Source organism: Temnothorax longispinosus, chromosome 2, assembly GCF_030848805.1.
Source record: "Temnothorax longispinosus isolate EJ_2023e chromosome 2, Tlon_JGU_v1, whole genome shotgun sequence".
Taxonomy (NCBI): Eukaryota; Metazoa; Arthropoda; class Insecta; order Hymenoptera; family Formicidae; genus Temnothorax; species Temnothorax longispinosus.
The window spans coordinates 10,611,327-10,628,655 of record NC_092359.1 but is presented as its reverse complement, the minus strand read 5'-3'; the positions used below and the strand labels follow the sequence as shown (position 1 = coordinate 10,628,655).

Below are 17,329 nucleotides of genomic sequence, written 5' to 3'. Positions count from 1 at the left end.
TGGTTTTGACGTGCTTTCTAAGTGTTTCAATTTCTATAATAATACGCCGGTATTTGTTTATAAATTTGATTGTTGAAACTTTTAATAAAATTATAATTTTTTAACATCTGACGGTCGATTTGAAGTCTATCCATATTTCTAAATAAGTATTTCAAAGAAATCTTTTAAAATTTATTCAGTACTTTAAAACTTATTTACTTATACATGTAAGAAAATATAATTTTATAGAAGAGCATTTTCAAAATTAAATTAATTTTAATTTTTATTGTATGTCTACCTGTTTTCGCTATTTTCAATTGTCATGTGTAAGCGTTGTGTGTGTTTTACCGTAAGTTTAAAATCAGTAATGGGATAAACAAAGATAGGACTGTACAATCTGGTAGTTAGGCAAATTTAAATTACTGTGATTTACTTTATTCTAAATACATTGCGAGTACATACATTAAATTGTTCGGCGACCGGTAGACGACTGCCGCGCCGACCCGTACTTTTGACAGGCCCGGCACACACACACACGCGGTCGAGGCATGTCACCTGTATATCGATCACGTGATGATTTGTGAGCAGTTATTTCAAACGCTTGTTGAGATCGGTTCTGTACCACGTTTAGTAATAGACACCTGCTACACAAGACGGGTATAATGGAAAAGAAGTTGTGGTATTACTTAATCCATATAAAAAATGGGTATGGAAAGTGCAGAATTTGTTCAAAACGGTTTCGCGAGCCACAAATTTTACACAAGTTAAAAGAACACTTAAAGCGCTATCATCAGATATTTAATTTAATGAGCCCCGTACCGTACAAACTATGGCGTTATTATACGAGCTTAAATGGTGTGGCAGCATGCACATGTGGTACCCAAATACCTTATATACAAGTTCCTCAGAGATTGGATACACATTTAAAAGTAAAACATCCCGATTGGAGAAAAGAGAGTCAACATATAAGTAAGTACATTATCAAAAACTTATTAATACCTAAAGCTCTAAAATAAATGCAGTAATAAAACAATCAATATCTAAAGAATATTAAGCTTTCAGTAGAGAATTCATATAAGATTTTGCAATTTCGATCGTAAATGTACTTATTTAATCGTAATTAACAATATGCGTTCAATTATTTGACATATAATTTGAAAAGAATTCGAATCGCTGCATATTAGCGTTTCCTTGTGCATTATATACATACACAATTTAGAGATTTAGATTAGATATTCATTTATTCGACATTATAATATTGCAGTAATTTGGATCAGGAATATAAAATACGACATATAATTATATAAAGTACGACTTATAATTCTTGCATGTATTCACAATTAAATAGCCATTTTTAATAAAATCTACATAGGGCAACTCAAATCTGACAATTACTTATTATGTAGATGGTTAATAAACAATAAAAATTACCGTTAGGCAACAATAAACGGTTCGGTAATTATGCAGTTTAGGGGAAGCACCTCCGATGACCTTGACCTTGACATATGTTGTCAAAGTCACCCTCCTGAGTGACCTTCAGAAGGTTTTAGCCGTCGCTCGTTTTTTATTAAAAAGTTATAAACAAAAAAAGTTTCGAAAATATAGCAGTTATTTTAAGTACTAAGAGGCATAAACGACTAATATTACGTTTTTCTTTAAAGCAGAGAATACTTTATTTCGCGAGAAAGTCGCTGCTTTACCAAAACATAACATTTAAAGCAGTAAATTGTTGATAAATTGAAGTCTTTTTGTTAAAGCAGAGAATACTTTATTTTGCGAAAAAGTCGCTGCTTTACCAAAACACAACATTTAAACCAGTAAATTGTTGATAAATTAAAGTCTTTTTGTTAAAGCAAAGAATACTTTATTTTGCGAAAAAATCGCTGCTTTACCAAAACACAACATTTAAAGCAGTAAATCGTTGATCACTAACCTATATATGCACTTATATATACTATATTTTCCAAACTTTTTTTGTTAATAACTGTTTAACGAATAGCGAGCGATGGCTAAAACCTTCTGAAGGTCACTCGGGGTCATGACCTTGACAACATATATCAAGGTCATTAAAATCGGTGAGGTCGCCAAACCTTTTTTTGTTAATAACTTTTTAATAAAAAACGAGCGACGGCTAAAACCTTCTGAAGGTCACTCAGGAGGGTGACCTTGACAACATATGTCAAGGTCAAGGTCATCGGAGGTGCTTTCCCTAAACTGCATAATTACCAACGGTTCTATATAATATTTAAATATACGCTGTTAAATCTTCGCAAATGTGTAGTGATATTATAATGCTTTATTCACCTTATTTACCCTTGAAATTATTGTTGTAAATATGTTATTAACCTAATTTATTTTTACTTATTCTATAATCTTTCGTAAATATATTCTGTTGCTTTCAATAACCGTCTTGTTATGTATTCAACTTATGTCTAGAAACGTATTCGCATCGAAGCAGTCTTTTTTATTCTCTCTCTCTCTCTCTCTCTCTCTCTCTCTATATATATATATATTATATATATATATATATATACATATGTAGGTCCAGAAGTATGTTCCGGGACTTTTATTTTTTACATCGGTATATTCCAGGACATTTGGCAGTTTCCAGGACTGTCCTGGAAAAAATTCATGTCCTACGGCACGTTTCGGGACAATTTTTTGAATCTGATTACATATATATGCGTTATATTCCAGGACTGTACATTTCAAAAAACGTAAACAGTCCCGGAACATACCTCTAGACCTACATATATACATATATATATATATATATGTATATATATATGTATATGTATAAAAAATCACCACTGTAGTTTTGATATTTATTTGTTAGATGTTAGTATTACAGAAAAATTAGAGATATAAAAAATTATCTTCCTATCGCCATTTCTTTCTTTTTCCTTCCTCTCACTCACACAAATCTTCACTTCGTTACGAATCACCGTCTATAGATACATAATAGCATAAAGTAATGTGTAAAACTAAAATGTTTTAACTAATCATTCCTTCTTCTTTTCTTAATCACACGTACATTTCATTGCAGACCTAGCACTTCAACTTCAATGGCAACGGCTATGGATTCCTCTGCAGAATGTCAGCAACTTTCTTTTGATTCTTCGTCTCTTCAATCAAGGCTACATAAGTAAGTAATTATTTGTTTTGCGTATATCACACAATGTAGGGGAACCCGGGGCATAACAGGAACGCTAAGGTTTAATCAAGTTTACAACATATTAACAATAAATAAATAAACTTTGTTTTGTACTAAAATATTCTTTGAAATGTTTCCTATAAGAAAAATGCAAGTTTTACTACACAAGAATAGTTTAAAAGGACGAAATTATTATTTTTTGAAAACGTGAGTTAACCTTACTCTGGATTTTATGCGGGGTATAACGGGATACCTTATAAAACTTATTTTATTCTCAAATATATTAATGTCTAAAACTTGTTAAAAGTAATTTGTCATGACACAATATATGTAAAAATGTATCATTCCATTTTTAATTAATAATAATTATTTATTAATAATTATTTATTAATAATTATTACATGTACTTGCTCCTACATGCTCGGAGAGCCACTGACGCCTACTTCTATGGCTCGATTCATAATTCGCATTAAATAATTTGTAACATTTTTTAGTTAAAAATAATATGAAAACTAATAACAGCACACGGGCAGAGACATATAAGAGCAATAATTTCCATATATTTCGTTACATGACATAAAAAAGATATCGATCATAACCCATTTAGACCTATTATATCCCGTGGTCCCGTTATATGCCTCGGGTTCCTCTAATAATATGTTACTTGTTAAATATTAACTTTTCTTTACAAGAATAATTTCCAGCGTTAATATCTTAAATAATTCCATTTCTAATAACATCACATTTTAATGCAGTCCAGGTCCTTCAACTTCAACGGGATATGGGGGTCCCTCTGCAGGACATCGAATTCAAGAGCAGTCCATTTCACCTGGACAAGGATCAATAGACACAGATAAAGTGTTGAAAAAGTAATTATTTGTTTTGCTTATATCAGACAATATAACAGTATTTAACTACAAAATTTAACAACTAAATTATTTTAAAAAATTGCTTTTCCGTTTCTACATTTAATCATATTACATTTTAATGCAGAATTATAAGAAGCGTTGCAAAACTATCTAGTCAGCCCGTTCCACCATCTAAACAAACGACAAAAAACCCAGGCGCAGTTGATACGTAATTACTTGTTTTTTACTTATAATAACTTATGTCATAAAATATAATAACGTCTTACCATTTAAATATTGATTTTTCTGCACAAAAATTACTTACAACTGTAATATTTTAAATAATTCGATTTTTAATGACATGACATTTCAATGCAAATCAAGTCCTCCAACTTCAACGGGATATGGTATAGATACCTTTGCAGAACATCGAATTCAAGAGCAGCCCAGTACACTTGAAGAACTATTAACAAACTTCAAAAGAATTGATAAGTAATTACTCGTTTTGCTTATATCATTCAATGTAATGGTATTTTACTAGAAAAATTTACAACCGTATTATTTTAAAAAATTGCTGTTTTGTTTCTACATGTAATCATATTACATTTTAATGCAGAAATATAAAAGCTATAAAAGCTGAAGAAAGCGCTTCAGGGGAATATAGCCCGGCCGTTCAATTATTTGAACAAACGACAAAAGACTCAGGCGATGATGTGGATGCCGTAGAACTTCAAAATCTAGAGTGGTCCGCTACACCTGAAGAACCATTCGACATAGACGAAATTGAAAAGTAATTACTCGTTTTGCTTATATCATTCAATGTAATAATGGCATTTTACTAGAAAAATTTACAATTATTATTATTTAAAAAAATTGTTTTTCCGTTTCTACATTTTATCATATTTTGATGCAGATTTATTGAAGAATTTTTATGCGCTTCCGAAGAACATAGCCCGCCCGTTCCATCACCTGAACAAACGACAAAAAACCCAGACGCAGTTGATACGTAATTACTTGATTTTTACTTATAATAACTTATAACGTAAAATATAATAACATCTTACTATTTAAATATTTTGACTTTTCTGCACAAGAATAATTAATGTTAATATCTTAAATAATTCCATTTTTAATGACATCACATTTCAATGCAGACCAAGTCCTATAACTTCAACAGGATGTGGTATAGATTCCTCTGCAGGACATCGAATTCAAGAGCAGTCCATTTCACCTGGACAAGAATCAATAGACACAGATAAAGTGTTGAAAAAGTAATTATTCGTTTTGCTTATATCGGACAATGTAATAGTATTTAACTAGAAAAATTTACAACTAAATTATTTTAAAACATTGCTTTTTTGTCTCTACATTTAATCATATTACATTTTAATGCAGAATTATAAGAAGCGTTGCAAAACTATCTAGCCAGCCCGTTCCATCACCTGAACAAACGAAAAAAACCCCAGGCGCAGTTGATACGTAATTACTTGTTTTTTACTTATAATGACTTATGTCATAAAATATAATAACATCTTACCATTTAAATATTGATTTTTCGGCACAAAAATTACTTATAACTGTAATATTTTAAATAATTTGCTTTTTAATGACATCACATTTCATTGCAGACCTAGAACTTCAGCTTCAACGGTTTCTAATATGGGTTCCTCTGCAGAACGGAGAATTCAAGAGCAGCCCAGTATATTTGAAGGACTATTATCAAACTTCAAAAGAATGGATAAGTAATTACTCGTTTTGCTTATATCATTCAATGTAATGGTATTTCACTAGAAAAATTTACAATTGTATTATTATAAAAAATTGCTGTTCCGTTTCTACATTTAATCATATTACATTTTAATTCAGAGCTGTAAAGGCTGTAAAAGCTGAAAAAAGCGCTTCAGGGGAATATAGCCCGCCCGTTCAATCACTTGAACAAACGACAAAAGACCCAGGCGCAGTTGATAAGTAATTATACTTTTTTTTTTACTTATAATGACTTATAACGTAAAATATCATAACATCTTACTATTTAAATATTTTGTCTTTTTTGCACAAGAATAATTAACAATGTTAATCTCTTAAATAATTCCATTTTTAATGACATCACATTTCAATGCAGTTCTAAAACTTCAAGTTCAAAGGATTATGATGTGGATACCTTTGTAGAACCTCAAACTTCAGAGCGGTCTGTTACAAATGAACAACAATTAGAAAACTTGGACAAAATTAATAGATTAAATAGGTAATTACTCGTTTTGGTTATATCATTCAATGTAATGGCATTTTACTAGAAAAATTTACAATTTTTATTATTTTATAAAATTGCTTTACCATTTCTACATTTAATCATATTACATTTTAATGCAGAATGGTACAAAGAATTTTAAACGCTATCGAAGAACATAGCCCGTCCGTTCCATCACCTCAACCAGGTTTTTCAACTGCAGAGGAATATGATATGAATCCCTCTGAACGTGAGAACGATGATAGAACTAGAAGTGAAGAACAACCTGACTCGCAAGTTCTATCATCTGAACAATCGAGGAAAAGAAAGGGAGCAGTTGATGAGTAATTATTCGTTTTGCTTTTAATATTATTTTATACAATGTCACGTTTTCCTTTCAACGATAACAATAAATATGAGAAATTATCTTAATGTATAAGAACATTAATCTATAATGCTATAATACGAATACAGAATTAGGGGAACTGTACCTAATATCGCGCATCATGTTTTTAAAAACCAAAAAATTTTGACTGAATACTTTTATATAAGACTATAACTAAACCGCATTATTTTATTCTAAGATTATCGTAATATGATCTCCATAGCATGAATATGTTCAAAGTTTATCTTAATTATCTTTTTTGAAGAAAAACAAAAAAGTAGCATTTTTCGACGTTGAAAAAGAGTGTTCCTAATATCGCATCCTTATTTTTGTTAAAAATACATACATGACACAATATAGCTGGAAACAACGCAAAATAGGGCACATAAGGTTGGCAAAAGTATTCTCTTTTAACGATTAAGAAAGCCCATGGAGTTTCACAGACTATATAGGGTGGAGTGATGTGGTCAGCAACGTCAGCATCTTGCCTGGCCGATTTACTCTCGGAAAAAGATCTTGTTACTCATATTAGACAGGAGGCTGAGAGAGCTTCAGAGCTATTCTAGATGCAGATTAGTTAGGAAAAATGGGCGGTATAATGAACATTCCCAGAGGGCGGAATTAGGAATACCGTAAGGAAGATTAAGACACAATTAATAATGGTTAGCAACGAATATCTCTAATTTAGGAATAAAATTAGACACAATATTACATGAGAAAAATTCGCTTTCAGTACACATCTTTTTTTTTGTATCTGTATTAATAACGTAAAACACATCTTGCGAAATTTCGAAACCTCGTTAAAACTATAAACTGCTACGCTACTTTTTATATCACAATTCTGACTGAAATAAAACATAGGATTGTCCAAAACAGCGTTGTTCAACAGCTTTCACTGCTCTGCACTCACAACATGCAACACATAACAGTCTTAATATTGTGCAAAATTAGGAACAAGGGCGATATTAGGCACAGTTCCCCTATGCATTCATGAAATTTACTGATTTAATCTGTTGTGAGAATAATAATGTCTTTACATTGTTGTAGTGTGCATAACCGTAACATTTAAACACTGACCATATTGTTTTTTCTTAATTATTCTATGTACATATAAATGCAGAATAATGACAATTTTGTATGTTCTATTTCAATTGACAGCAATGTTGCGGATGCAGACACTGATGACACACGTAAACGCCGAAAGAGTGACGAAACAGACACTGATGATGACGAATAATTATTCACATTGCATATGTAACACAACACAGAAAGAAGAGTATATTACAAATCCAGTATGTATTGACTTTTTACACAAAATTTCCCATTTGTTTTGTGTAAAATTTATATAACGTTAGTTTATATTATTAATTGTTTTAGTAAAAAGTATATACTTTCCGCTTCTTCTTTTCATATTTTAAATGTTCATTAAGCAAATTTTTATAATTCTGTGTATCTGCACAGAACAAAGAAATAATAATGTTTGATATATCTATTTTTCTGTCACATTATAATTTTTTACATCTTAGAACAATTTATATTTATATAATGTTAATTTATCTTTTGAAAGTATCATTTCTTACACCTTAAGACAATGAATTTTTCAAAGATTATAATTAATTTTATAGATTATTATCGTATTTATATATACCAAGCATAACTAAACTATAGATATAAATTTAAATGTAAATGAATCTTTTTCATTATTTAAATTTGTTCAGTGTTTATTTATACTTCGTATAGAAACAATATCAAACAATAATTGTATAAAATTAATCTAAAAATAACAAATTCAAATATATATTATAATAACAATTAACATTAATATTAATTATAAAAATTTGCTTTTTAATTAAGAAAGCAGAATTATACTATGTGTAAAGGGATGACATAATCAAGTTGTGTAGGCGTTTTTTAATATAAAAAATGTGATTTTAACAGACGCATACTTGTCGCATTCATATAATCTAAACGCAACCGTTGCATATGTTAACATTTTTTACACAAGAAGAGATCTTTTCGACGATCACATTGACGAGACACAAGTTTACATTAATATTCAACTTCTTATCTGTTAAAAATGTAATAATATTAACCTATAATGTTTTATCCATTAAAATATTTTTTTATTTATATAACGTCTTTGTATAATTTCACATACATATATTAGCTTTACGTGTACAGCGGTACAGAGTAGAGCGAATGACTGAATTTGCTGTATCATAAAAAGTCGCTAAATATATTCTTCTTACTCTGATTGTGAAAGATTATGATTAATACGTTAATATTGTATGATTGATAATGGTATAAAGGTAAAAGTGATCATAATAAAGAGCAAGTATATTAAGTGAAAGAAATGTATATTTTTATTTCCTTTATTATTATGTATCTTTATTGTCTCCATATAGTAATTCACAAGCAAAATCTTTGACGTCAGAATTCTGCATTGGCGTATTCGATTCGGCACTATTTCTCGAAAATAATTCCATATATACACACGATATACTGGCATAAAGAAAAGGAATTAATAATAATTATTATAAAAAATAAATAATAAACCATAAACTTTTGAAATTACGTGAATATAATAATTCTAAATTTGTAGTTAATAAAATTGTCATTTTTTAATAATTCCATTAAATTAATGTACCTACATTATCAATGACTACATTAATTGTGTTAATTGGAAAACGTTGGAGTGTAAAGTGTGTCGGTGTCAGGAGTATATCGAGGAGTATATAATAATAAACAATTTAATAAACATTAATAAAACATTTTATGGTGATAATACTGCTTATTCTTGGGATCAATGTTGATTACAGATTTCTTTCTTTTCTCTGTGAGTACTATATATTAAAATATCAAGGTTATACATTTGAAATATAATAAATACTTATTAATTTTTATAGAAATTGTTAAAATTTTTCTTATATGAGCAATTGCAAACGGAGAAGTTAATAAGAAAAGTTTTATAAAATTTGTAGTAGTTTAGTAAACCATCGGTTAATTCTATTTTATGATGTAACGCGTACTCTTGCTAGTTATTATTTAATTCATTATTTATTATTAAGAAAAAAAGTATATTTATATAAGTATTTATTATTATGTAACATAGTTCTAAATGACTTGACAGATGTTAAGTGCTTTTTGTAATTGCTCAAAAGTAAACTAAATATTTTTACGATAATATGCTTTACAAATTAATAACGCTTATTGTTAATCCTTTCGCTACAAATGGCAATTATAATGGCTGCCCACGATACTGATTCTGTGTACGAATGGTCACCATAGTGTAATAATCTCTGCTGCTATACCAAATAAGCGCTCGACTCATTGTGTAACAATAGTTATTTATCTCTTATATTAAGTAAATTTTACAAAGATGATATATATCCTAATATAAATAACAGCAAACTCTGCGCCAACTCGTCATGGACATTATCCGTCGTACAATAGACACGCGCGGCCCGTTTTTCCGTACAGCAGTAAAACGTAGTGGCGGCCAGCTCCGCCGCGCCGTCGCGAAAAGTTAATTTAGTTAATTTAGTATGTTATGAGCTTTGTGGTCTTTATAGAATTGCAAAGAGCTATCATGTTACCGCCACATTTCTTTTTGTCAAATCAATTAATTGCGCCCGTTGCACGACGACGTTAACGTCAAAGTTTAGAGAAAGACGCGTGTCGTCGATGACGATTGACGGTACTCATGCGCCGAGTATCAGAAACAAGAAGCAGATGAAGAAAAAGAAAAAAGATCAGCCGCGCAGATCTCCTGCAGATATCTATATGTATTACTCGACTCCGGTTACATTGTACTACGATTTGGTTAAATTGACGTTACGCAACTAATTAGTCTCCTAATTAGTTTCGTGGCACGTTAGGCACCCTCTCCGTACCCCAACCCCGATGGAATACACGCATGAACTCCAGCGATCTCCAAAGTCTTTTAATATCTTCGTTCTCTTTTCGTCCCGAGTCAATTCACGCGCGCTTGGACGATCCAGGCCGACTCGCGAATAATCGTCCGGAAATTACCAGAGCACGTGGACCTATCGTTCACCTTCATTTCATTGTGTCTCCGCTCGAGTCGACTCGACCGGCTCGTCCAGCGAAAAACCTTACAGCTACGCGATATATATGTTTTCATGTTGACACGCTCGTTTTTCTTTCCGATATATAATATATAGTACACGCATACGCACGTCCTTCGCGTTTCCAGCCGACTCGCGACATTTACGTGCGAGAGTCCTCGAGGCAGCACACGTAAATGACAATTCTGTCCCCGCGAAATCGGGCGATCTCGAAAACTGATACGGAACGTCCCGTTCCCGAAACTTGTGCATCGTAGATGCGATCGCGACTTTTCGCGAAACGACGAAACTCCCGTCCGATCCCTGTGAGAGACTTCCGAGACTCTTGTTAAGTATTAACAGCTCCAAATTTTTCTATTTTTTTCGACATCGGTTCTTCTTCGTCGACGCCCACAATCACACGTTAGTTTCGCTACGCGAAACTTCCGAATGATGTTTAGAATCATAGAAATCGCCGCGACCGTATCGCGTAATCAGGATCATTTATATCGTGTAAAAATAAATCGAGAATTAAACGATCGTGCGATACCGTCTGAGCGAAGTTATTAATTTTTTTTTCAGGAGTACTTGAAGAATATATATTTTCTACACGCTATGTAGTCGACGCAGCGGAGAAACTACTGGACCTCGATTGTCTTCCATCTCAGTTATTCGACGAAATTCTTTTGCGTCGCTTTCGTTCATCGTCGTTTCACATTATTTTTTTTTCTCCCTTAAACTCACTACGCACTCACTACTTAATTCTTAAATCATACAGCCTATCTATACGTATATACAGTCGTCCGCATAAACAACGGACGTACCTTGAGAAATATGTACCGCGGATTATTTTAAAATATATATCGACGACACTTTCTCGAAAGGGGGAAGAAGTCATTTTCTTTTTTTGGTTTTTTGCTTGATCGTTCCTTTATTTCTTTCTTATTAACTCCGCTCTCCTTCATTTTCTTTCACTCTCGCCCCTTTCGCACACACGCATACACACACACACACACACACACACACACACACACACACACACAGCAGTAACGGCACACGCATACACTTCGAAAATCACTCTTCTTACGTTTTGCATTACATTACGCACACGCGGGAGGAGTTGGCGCAACCCTTCTTTAGGAACCGAGCGGGATAAGCGAACGATCGCGTAATTATTCGAGCATAAAGACTCGCATCGCTCATCATTTGGATAATCCTTAGTCAGAGTGTGAAACTTTACAACAAACTAGAAGCAATCGTATCGCGCGATGAAAAAATTCAAGAGACCATAACCTGTTTCGCATTGAACATCACAGACTTTGTTTCGTTTCTCATTAATTTTCTTAGAAAAAAAAAACAACGAATACTTTTGCTATTAAAAAATATCTGCATGTATTCGTTCACGGAAAGAACGGTTTTGCTAAAGTAGTTAAAAATTTAGCTGAATACAGATCTAAAATAATTTTTGTGGACCAACTATTATATTAATCGAAATAATCGTGTCGGAACGCTTAAAATGCTGCAGAAGGTTTTGACATTCTATCTTGAGCCACCACACATAATTATTTTGATGATTTGTAACGTTCAACAAAATTATTTTTAAACCTGTATCTAGCTAAAATAGATATAAATCATATTACAATAGATATTTTATTTTTATTTGTGTTATTCATATAGGGGTCAAGTTCACTTATATGTATATTGTATTTAGCTAAATTTTTAACACATCAACAAAATTCTTTCCGCGTTCTTAAAGTATTTGCGATTACGCTTCAACTGATGTTCTGTACACACTTCTCTTGGAAATTCAATAGAAATAAAAAGACGAAAGCGGTCCTTCCGACCGCCAGATACTTTCTAAAGAGAGTCATATTTCTTCTGAGTAAAAATTATCAGTTTCTTAAATTACTTATTTAAGGGAGAATACTCAATTAGAAGCGCGAAAAAAAGGCAATTTTTGTGAATTTTTTTAAGAAAACCTATATGAATTATAGTATTGATATTTTTTCTACATGAAAGTACACACTTTTAAGAATATGTTAAATTTTTTTATTAAAAAATATTCAATATTGGCGGAATATTCATGGGTTCTGTCGACTGCCGCAAAAAAAATGTCCTCCGCGGTGACCACTCCCATTTAATTTGTAATCATCAGAATCAAAAAAACCAAAAAGATTATTAAAATTGACACTATAATTTAGTCTTTGTCGTAGGGGTTTTTGAAAATATCGATTTTTGACAAAATGGCGGGCGTTTGAATTTAAGGGTTCGATTTTTAGGGAAAAATTCTGGTTTATTTTGCCGATAAAAAAAAAACTAAGTTACTTAAAAAAAATCCTACGACAAAGACTAGATAATTATGTATAGAATAATCTCTATAAATTTCAAATTGATCGGTTCAGTGGTTGCCGAGATATTTTGGTCACCGATTTTCTACATGGTTTCGAGAAAAACGCGTTTGAAAATTGAACAATGAATAAATCGCGAAAATTTTTCAACTTACATAGAATTATCGATTCCAGGTCCATAATATAAGTCCTCCACCTTGCTTGGAATGCAAAAATTGAACAATCAATTTTTTCGAACTTTCTAATTGGGTATTCCCCCTTAAGTTATTATGTTGAACATCATATTATTCAATATCGCAAGCAATACGGTCCAAGTATTCTCCGTTTTCTATCGATTATCTCGCACTTTTCCGCTTTCGTGCATTCTCTTTGTTTCTCTCCTTTCCTCCCTCATTAGTTTACATATGTATATATATAATAGATATATATATTTATATTTTTTTGATATAATATATATATATTCATTTATTCGTACGCCTATATGCCTATGTATGTACTAAATGACTCTGGATATGACTAAGTAAATTTTTTTTTCTTTTTAATGCTCGCGCACGGAGAACGAGTTCCCCCTCCAACTTACATCATCCCTTTCGTCTTTCTTTTAGGTAGTTTTCTATCTTGTTGCCTAAAAGTTAAGTGTATACTCCTATTACGAAATTACAGATGCGTAAAGCGTATTGCATTGCCTTCCCCCAAACAGCACGCCCACCTGATTCCTGCGCTCTTCTTTATTTCTCTGTTTTTCCTTTTTCTACGGGCGACACACGTCGGAACAGCGCGGATCAGACACAAATGGATCTCTCTCTCGCTCAGTGGTCCTCTCAGCCCCTCGACGTTTCTTTCGCATTATCTCGAAAGCGTTTTTAATCGCGGTTTAAATTTCTTCATTTATTCTCGTTTGTCGTCCTAGTTGGTATCGCAAACAATGGTTTCGCGATCGAAACGTGCGTTTGTTCAATCGGAACAACTGTTGGATCTTGCGAATTTTTTCGTGTTTTAATCGTTTTTTTATGCGTGTCTTTATTCTGTTTCTTGTAAGAAGACATAATAATAAATGAGATGAAACACGTTACACAAGTAACATAACAATATTCTTTTACAATAACAGACTTTCCATAGCAACTAAATTAACATTTCTGCTTTTGTCTTCATACGCATGTATGTTGTAATATATATATATATATATATATATATATATATATATATATATATATATATAGGATGTAAAAAAAGTTCCATATTCTCTTTTTTAATCGTATACACCTTGATTTGAAATGAAAAGTTTGGTAGTACCGTCTAACCTAAAGAATTTAATTTTTGTATGTTGCGTATAGTCTCATTAAGATTAAGCTGTAATGTATAATAGAAGCACTAATTTCTCGTCAATTTTTTTCTGATTTTTCATTTACGTGTGTAGAATGACTTTTCCATAATATTCTGAACAATTTTTGCATAGTTTAATTGTAACATACATAATGTTTTTACGTCATAATGCCTTTTTTCGTTTATGAAAAAATTTAAACAATTTCATTTTTTTTAAAGCAATAATAATATATTAATGTATGTATAATACACTATTGTCTTGACAAATTTTGTTGAATCAAGCATCAATAATAAGAGATTATAAATCTTTTTATTTATGAAATAATGTAAAAGAGGACTATTTATATAAAAACTATTTACTATTTATTTTTTATGTAATGTTCTATTTAATCAGAAGCGCGCGCGTAGCGCGCGCCTGTGGAGTTCTAGTCATCATCATCATATCTAAAAAAGGCATGTAAAATCTGTACTCGAATCTATCGAAGTTTGTTGCTGTCGTTTTTCCGCGATGCCGATTGGCTCTTTTGCTGCGCTTACTTCATGAGCAGTTGTTATATATTTTCACAGTTGTGTGTATGTTATAGTGTAACAGTAATAGCATAATGTTAAGGTGGTTCTTGCATTTAGGTCATATGTACTTAGCCCGGAAAATTTAATATGAAATGAAAGATTAACGTTCCTCGAGTGTGTCTGTAAAATTTCGGATTTTTTAACCGATTGGTTCCGGAGATATATGTCCGTAAACTTTGCCAATTTAACGCGGTGGAGGGACCCCTTATCCGAAAAACGAGGTTAAAGCGCTTATGCTGCAAAAATTGCAATACTTCAAAACTAGATAAACGAACCAAAAACTGACGAAACGATGCAATAAACATTTTGCAAGATACTAGATAAAAGCCCGAGTTCATTGACCGTACCATATATTAATAAAACGTAATTTTTGATTGACTAAATCGACAATACGGAACTGACGGCTGGACTCGAGCGGCATTAGCGGCAGCTTGGCAACGTCGCATGTGTCAGCTGATGAGTACAGCGCATATCTCAAAAAATTCGTTTACCATGTTCTGGACGCCGAATAAAGCAAAGGGTGAAATAAAAATATTTGTCCATTTCTGAAAAGAATTAAAATTAGGTTGCATCAAGATCTGCAATACTGAATAAATACAAGTTTCAATACAATGATGTTATAAAATGTCCAAATAATTTTAACATGCATCATTTATTCGTTGCCGCGCTGCTGTTGTACATATATTCACACGGCTCACAATTCTAGTAAAAGATGTGACTTTTGTCTCAATATTTTAATTACGTAGAGGTCGTATAACATTAAAGATGTTATAAATAATAAATCTAATTATATGCTGATTTTTACGGACAAAAATCATACTTATTTATCACTAATAAAAATAGTTGCCTATTTGACTAGCAAGTACTGCATGAACCACCTTAAAGCTAAATAGCGCGCACGAAGCGCGTGTCTGTGGTGTCTAGTATTATATAAATAACGACTTGTGTTTCTAATTATTGTTTGTTTTTTGTTGCCACATTGTTGATGACCTCATTTCAATTCGAAACGTTTGACACTACATTATTGACATTTATTCAGACGGCAATTTATATTTAGCAATTTATATTTAGCAATAACAACTTATAGGTAGTTTAGATTACTGACCAAATTTGCTGCCTTTGTTTTAAACCCTAAATAATTTAATTGTCATATTTATCCTTCTTTAATATTTAAAGATTTACATATTTACTATAATAAATATGTAATAATAAATAGAAACATTAAATGTGATTGAGGCGTATAGGTGTAACTGAACGTAGCACTATTTCCTCAAAATAATTAAGAAATAACAATTTCCTTACAAAATTAAGATGCAGGTTATAAAAGATATACGATAGATTTATGTGAGAGATGTATCGTACTATGCAGAAAATTATGCAGATGCATCTTTTTCGTAATATGAACAGACGTTATATGCGTGTTAGAAATCTGAAAGATAGATAATAGTGAACAATATAAAATCCCCGCCGGGGAATATATCGCAGCAAATCTTGTTGTTACGGACTCATTTTAAAATTCGTGTCTGTGAAGTTGGCATATCATTTTCCAGCAGATCAAAAATAAAAGTGAGTTCTTGTCGCATGCAGTCGAGTTCCGTATAATTCCTGATACTTTTTAGTAATAGTTCTCGTGATTTTGCCAAAAAATATCTATTTAAAAAATTATCTGTTATATATATATGTTTTCCGTAACATATAGAGTGAAAGGCCGTACGAAATCTCGAAGTTCCGGTTTATGTAAAATATTTTTTGAATAGTTCTGAGCATACTAAAGCATTTTCTTAGGAATTTCGAGCGTGAGGACCTTTGCATAAGTTTTTAATAAATTAATATATACCGCCCGAACGCCGAGTACTTAGAAAGGATAGAGTAATATGCTGTGCAAAATCTCGGAGTTCCAGTTTATGTAAAATATTTTTTAAATAGTTCTAAGCATACTGAAGCATTTCTTTAAAAAATTACGACATTAGCAATGTGTGCTGGATCTGTTTCAAAAGTCTAGAAAAAAAGAGAAACAAATCTTATCAGATGCCGTCTATCGAATGATCCGACATTTGTATAATCTTTTAATTTAAAAATGACCTATTTAAAACGTATTATAAATGTTTAAACTTTTAAATTGACGTTGTTATTATGTTAAAATATTCACGTATCTTAAACGTTAGTTATTGGATACTAGTCTAGTCAAAATACGATTAGACCTAGAAAAAATTGCAACACAAGGTTTTATTACGTCATTGTGTTCAGAAAAATATACTGAACAACATATTCAAATTCCGCCATTTTCCGCTATCCCTAAGTATGTTTTTTATTAACAATTTATAAACAAATTTGTTTTTTTCCACAAATACGATGAATTTTGAAATTTTTGTAGAGATCAAAGTTGTAGAACAAACAAATATCTACAAAAAATGTTCTTATGAATTTT

General features: G+C 31.6%; 1 protein-coding gene and 1 long non-coding RNA gene across 2 annotated transcripts in view; both read left to right on the top strand.

The window, feature by feature from the left end:
* LOC139808195 (uncharacterized) overlaps nt 1–17,329 on the top strand; it is a 183,961-nt gene that overhangs the window by 140,930 nt on the left and 25,702 nt on the right. The window lies entirely within an intron of this gene.
* On the top strand, nt 585–8,055 carry LOC139808250 (uncharacterized). Its single transcript, XM_071770032.1, has 14 exons — nt 585–948; nt 3,026–3,124; nt 3,889–4,002; nt 4,127–4,210; nt 4,366–4,473; nt 4,598–4,771; nt 4,895–4,987; nt 5,136–5,252; nt 5,377–5,460; nt 5,610–5,723; nt 5,848–5,949; nt 6,104–6,226; nt 6,352–6,552; nt 7,752–8,055. Exons 1-14 carry the CDS (start codon nt 809–811, stop codon nt 7,828–7,830), a joined length of 1,632 nt encoding a protein of 543 aa, XP_071626133.1. The 5' UTR covers nt 585–808; the 3' UTR covers nt 7,831–8,055.

Bases quoted from the DNA above. Each gene is read 5' to 3' on its own strand.
- LOC139808250 (XM_071770032.1), top strand. From the start codon at position 809: ATGGCGTTATTATACGAGCTTAAATGGTGTGGCAGCATGCACATGTGG. The intron at 4,211-4,365 runs GTAATTACTTGT...ATGCAAATCAAG, and splicing joins AACCCAGGCGCAGTTGATAC to TCCTCCAACTTCAACGGGAT. The intron at 5,724-5,847 runs GTAATTACTCGT...ATTTTAATTCAG, and splicing joins AACTTCAAAAGAATGGATAA to AGCTGTAAAGGCTGTAAAAG.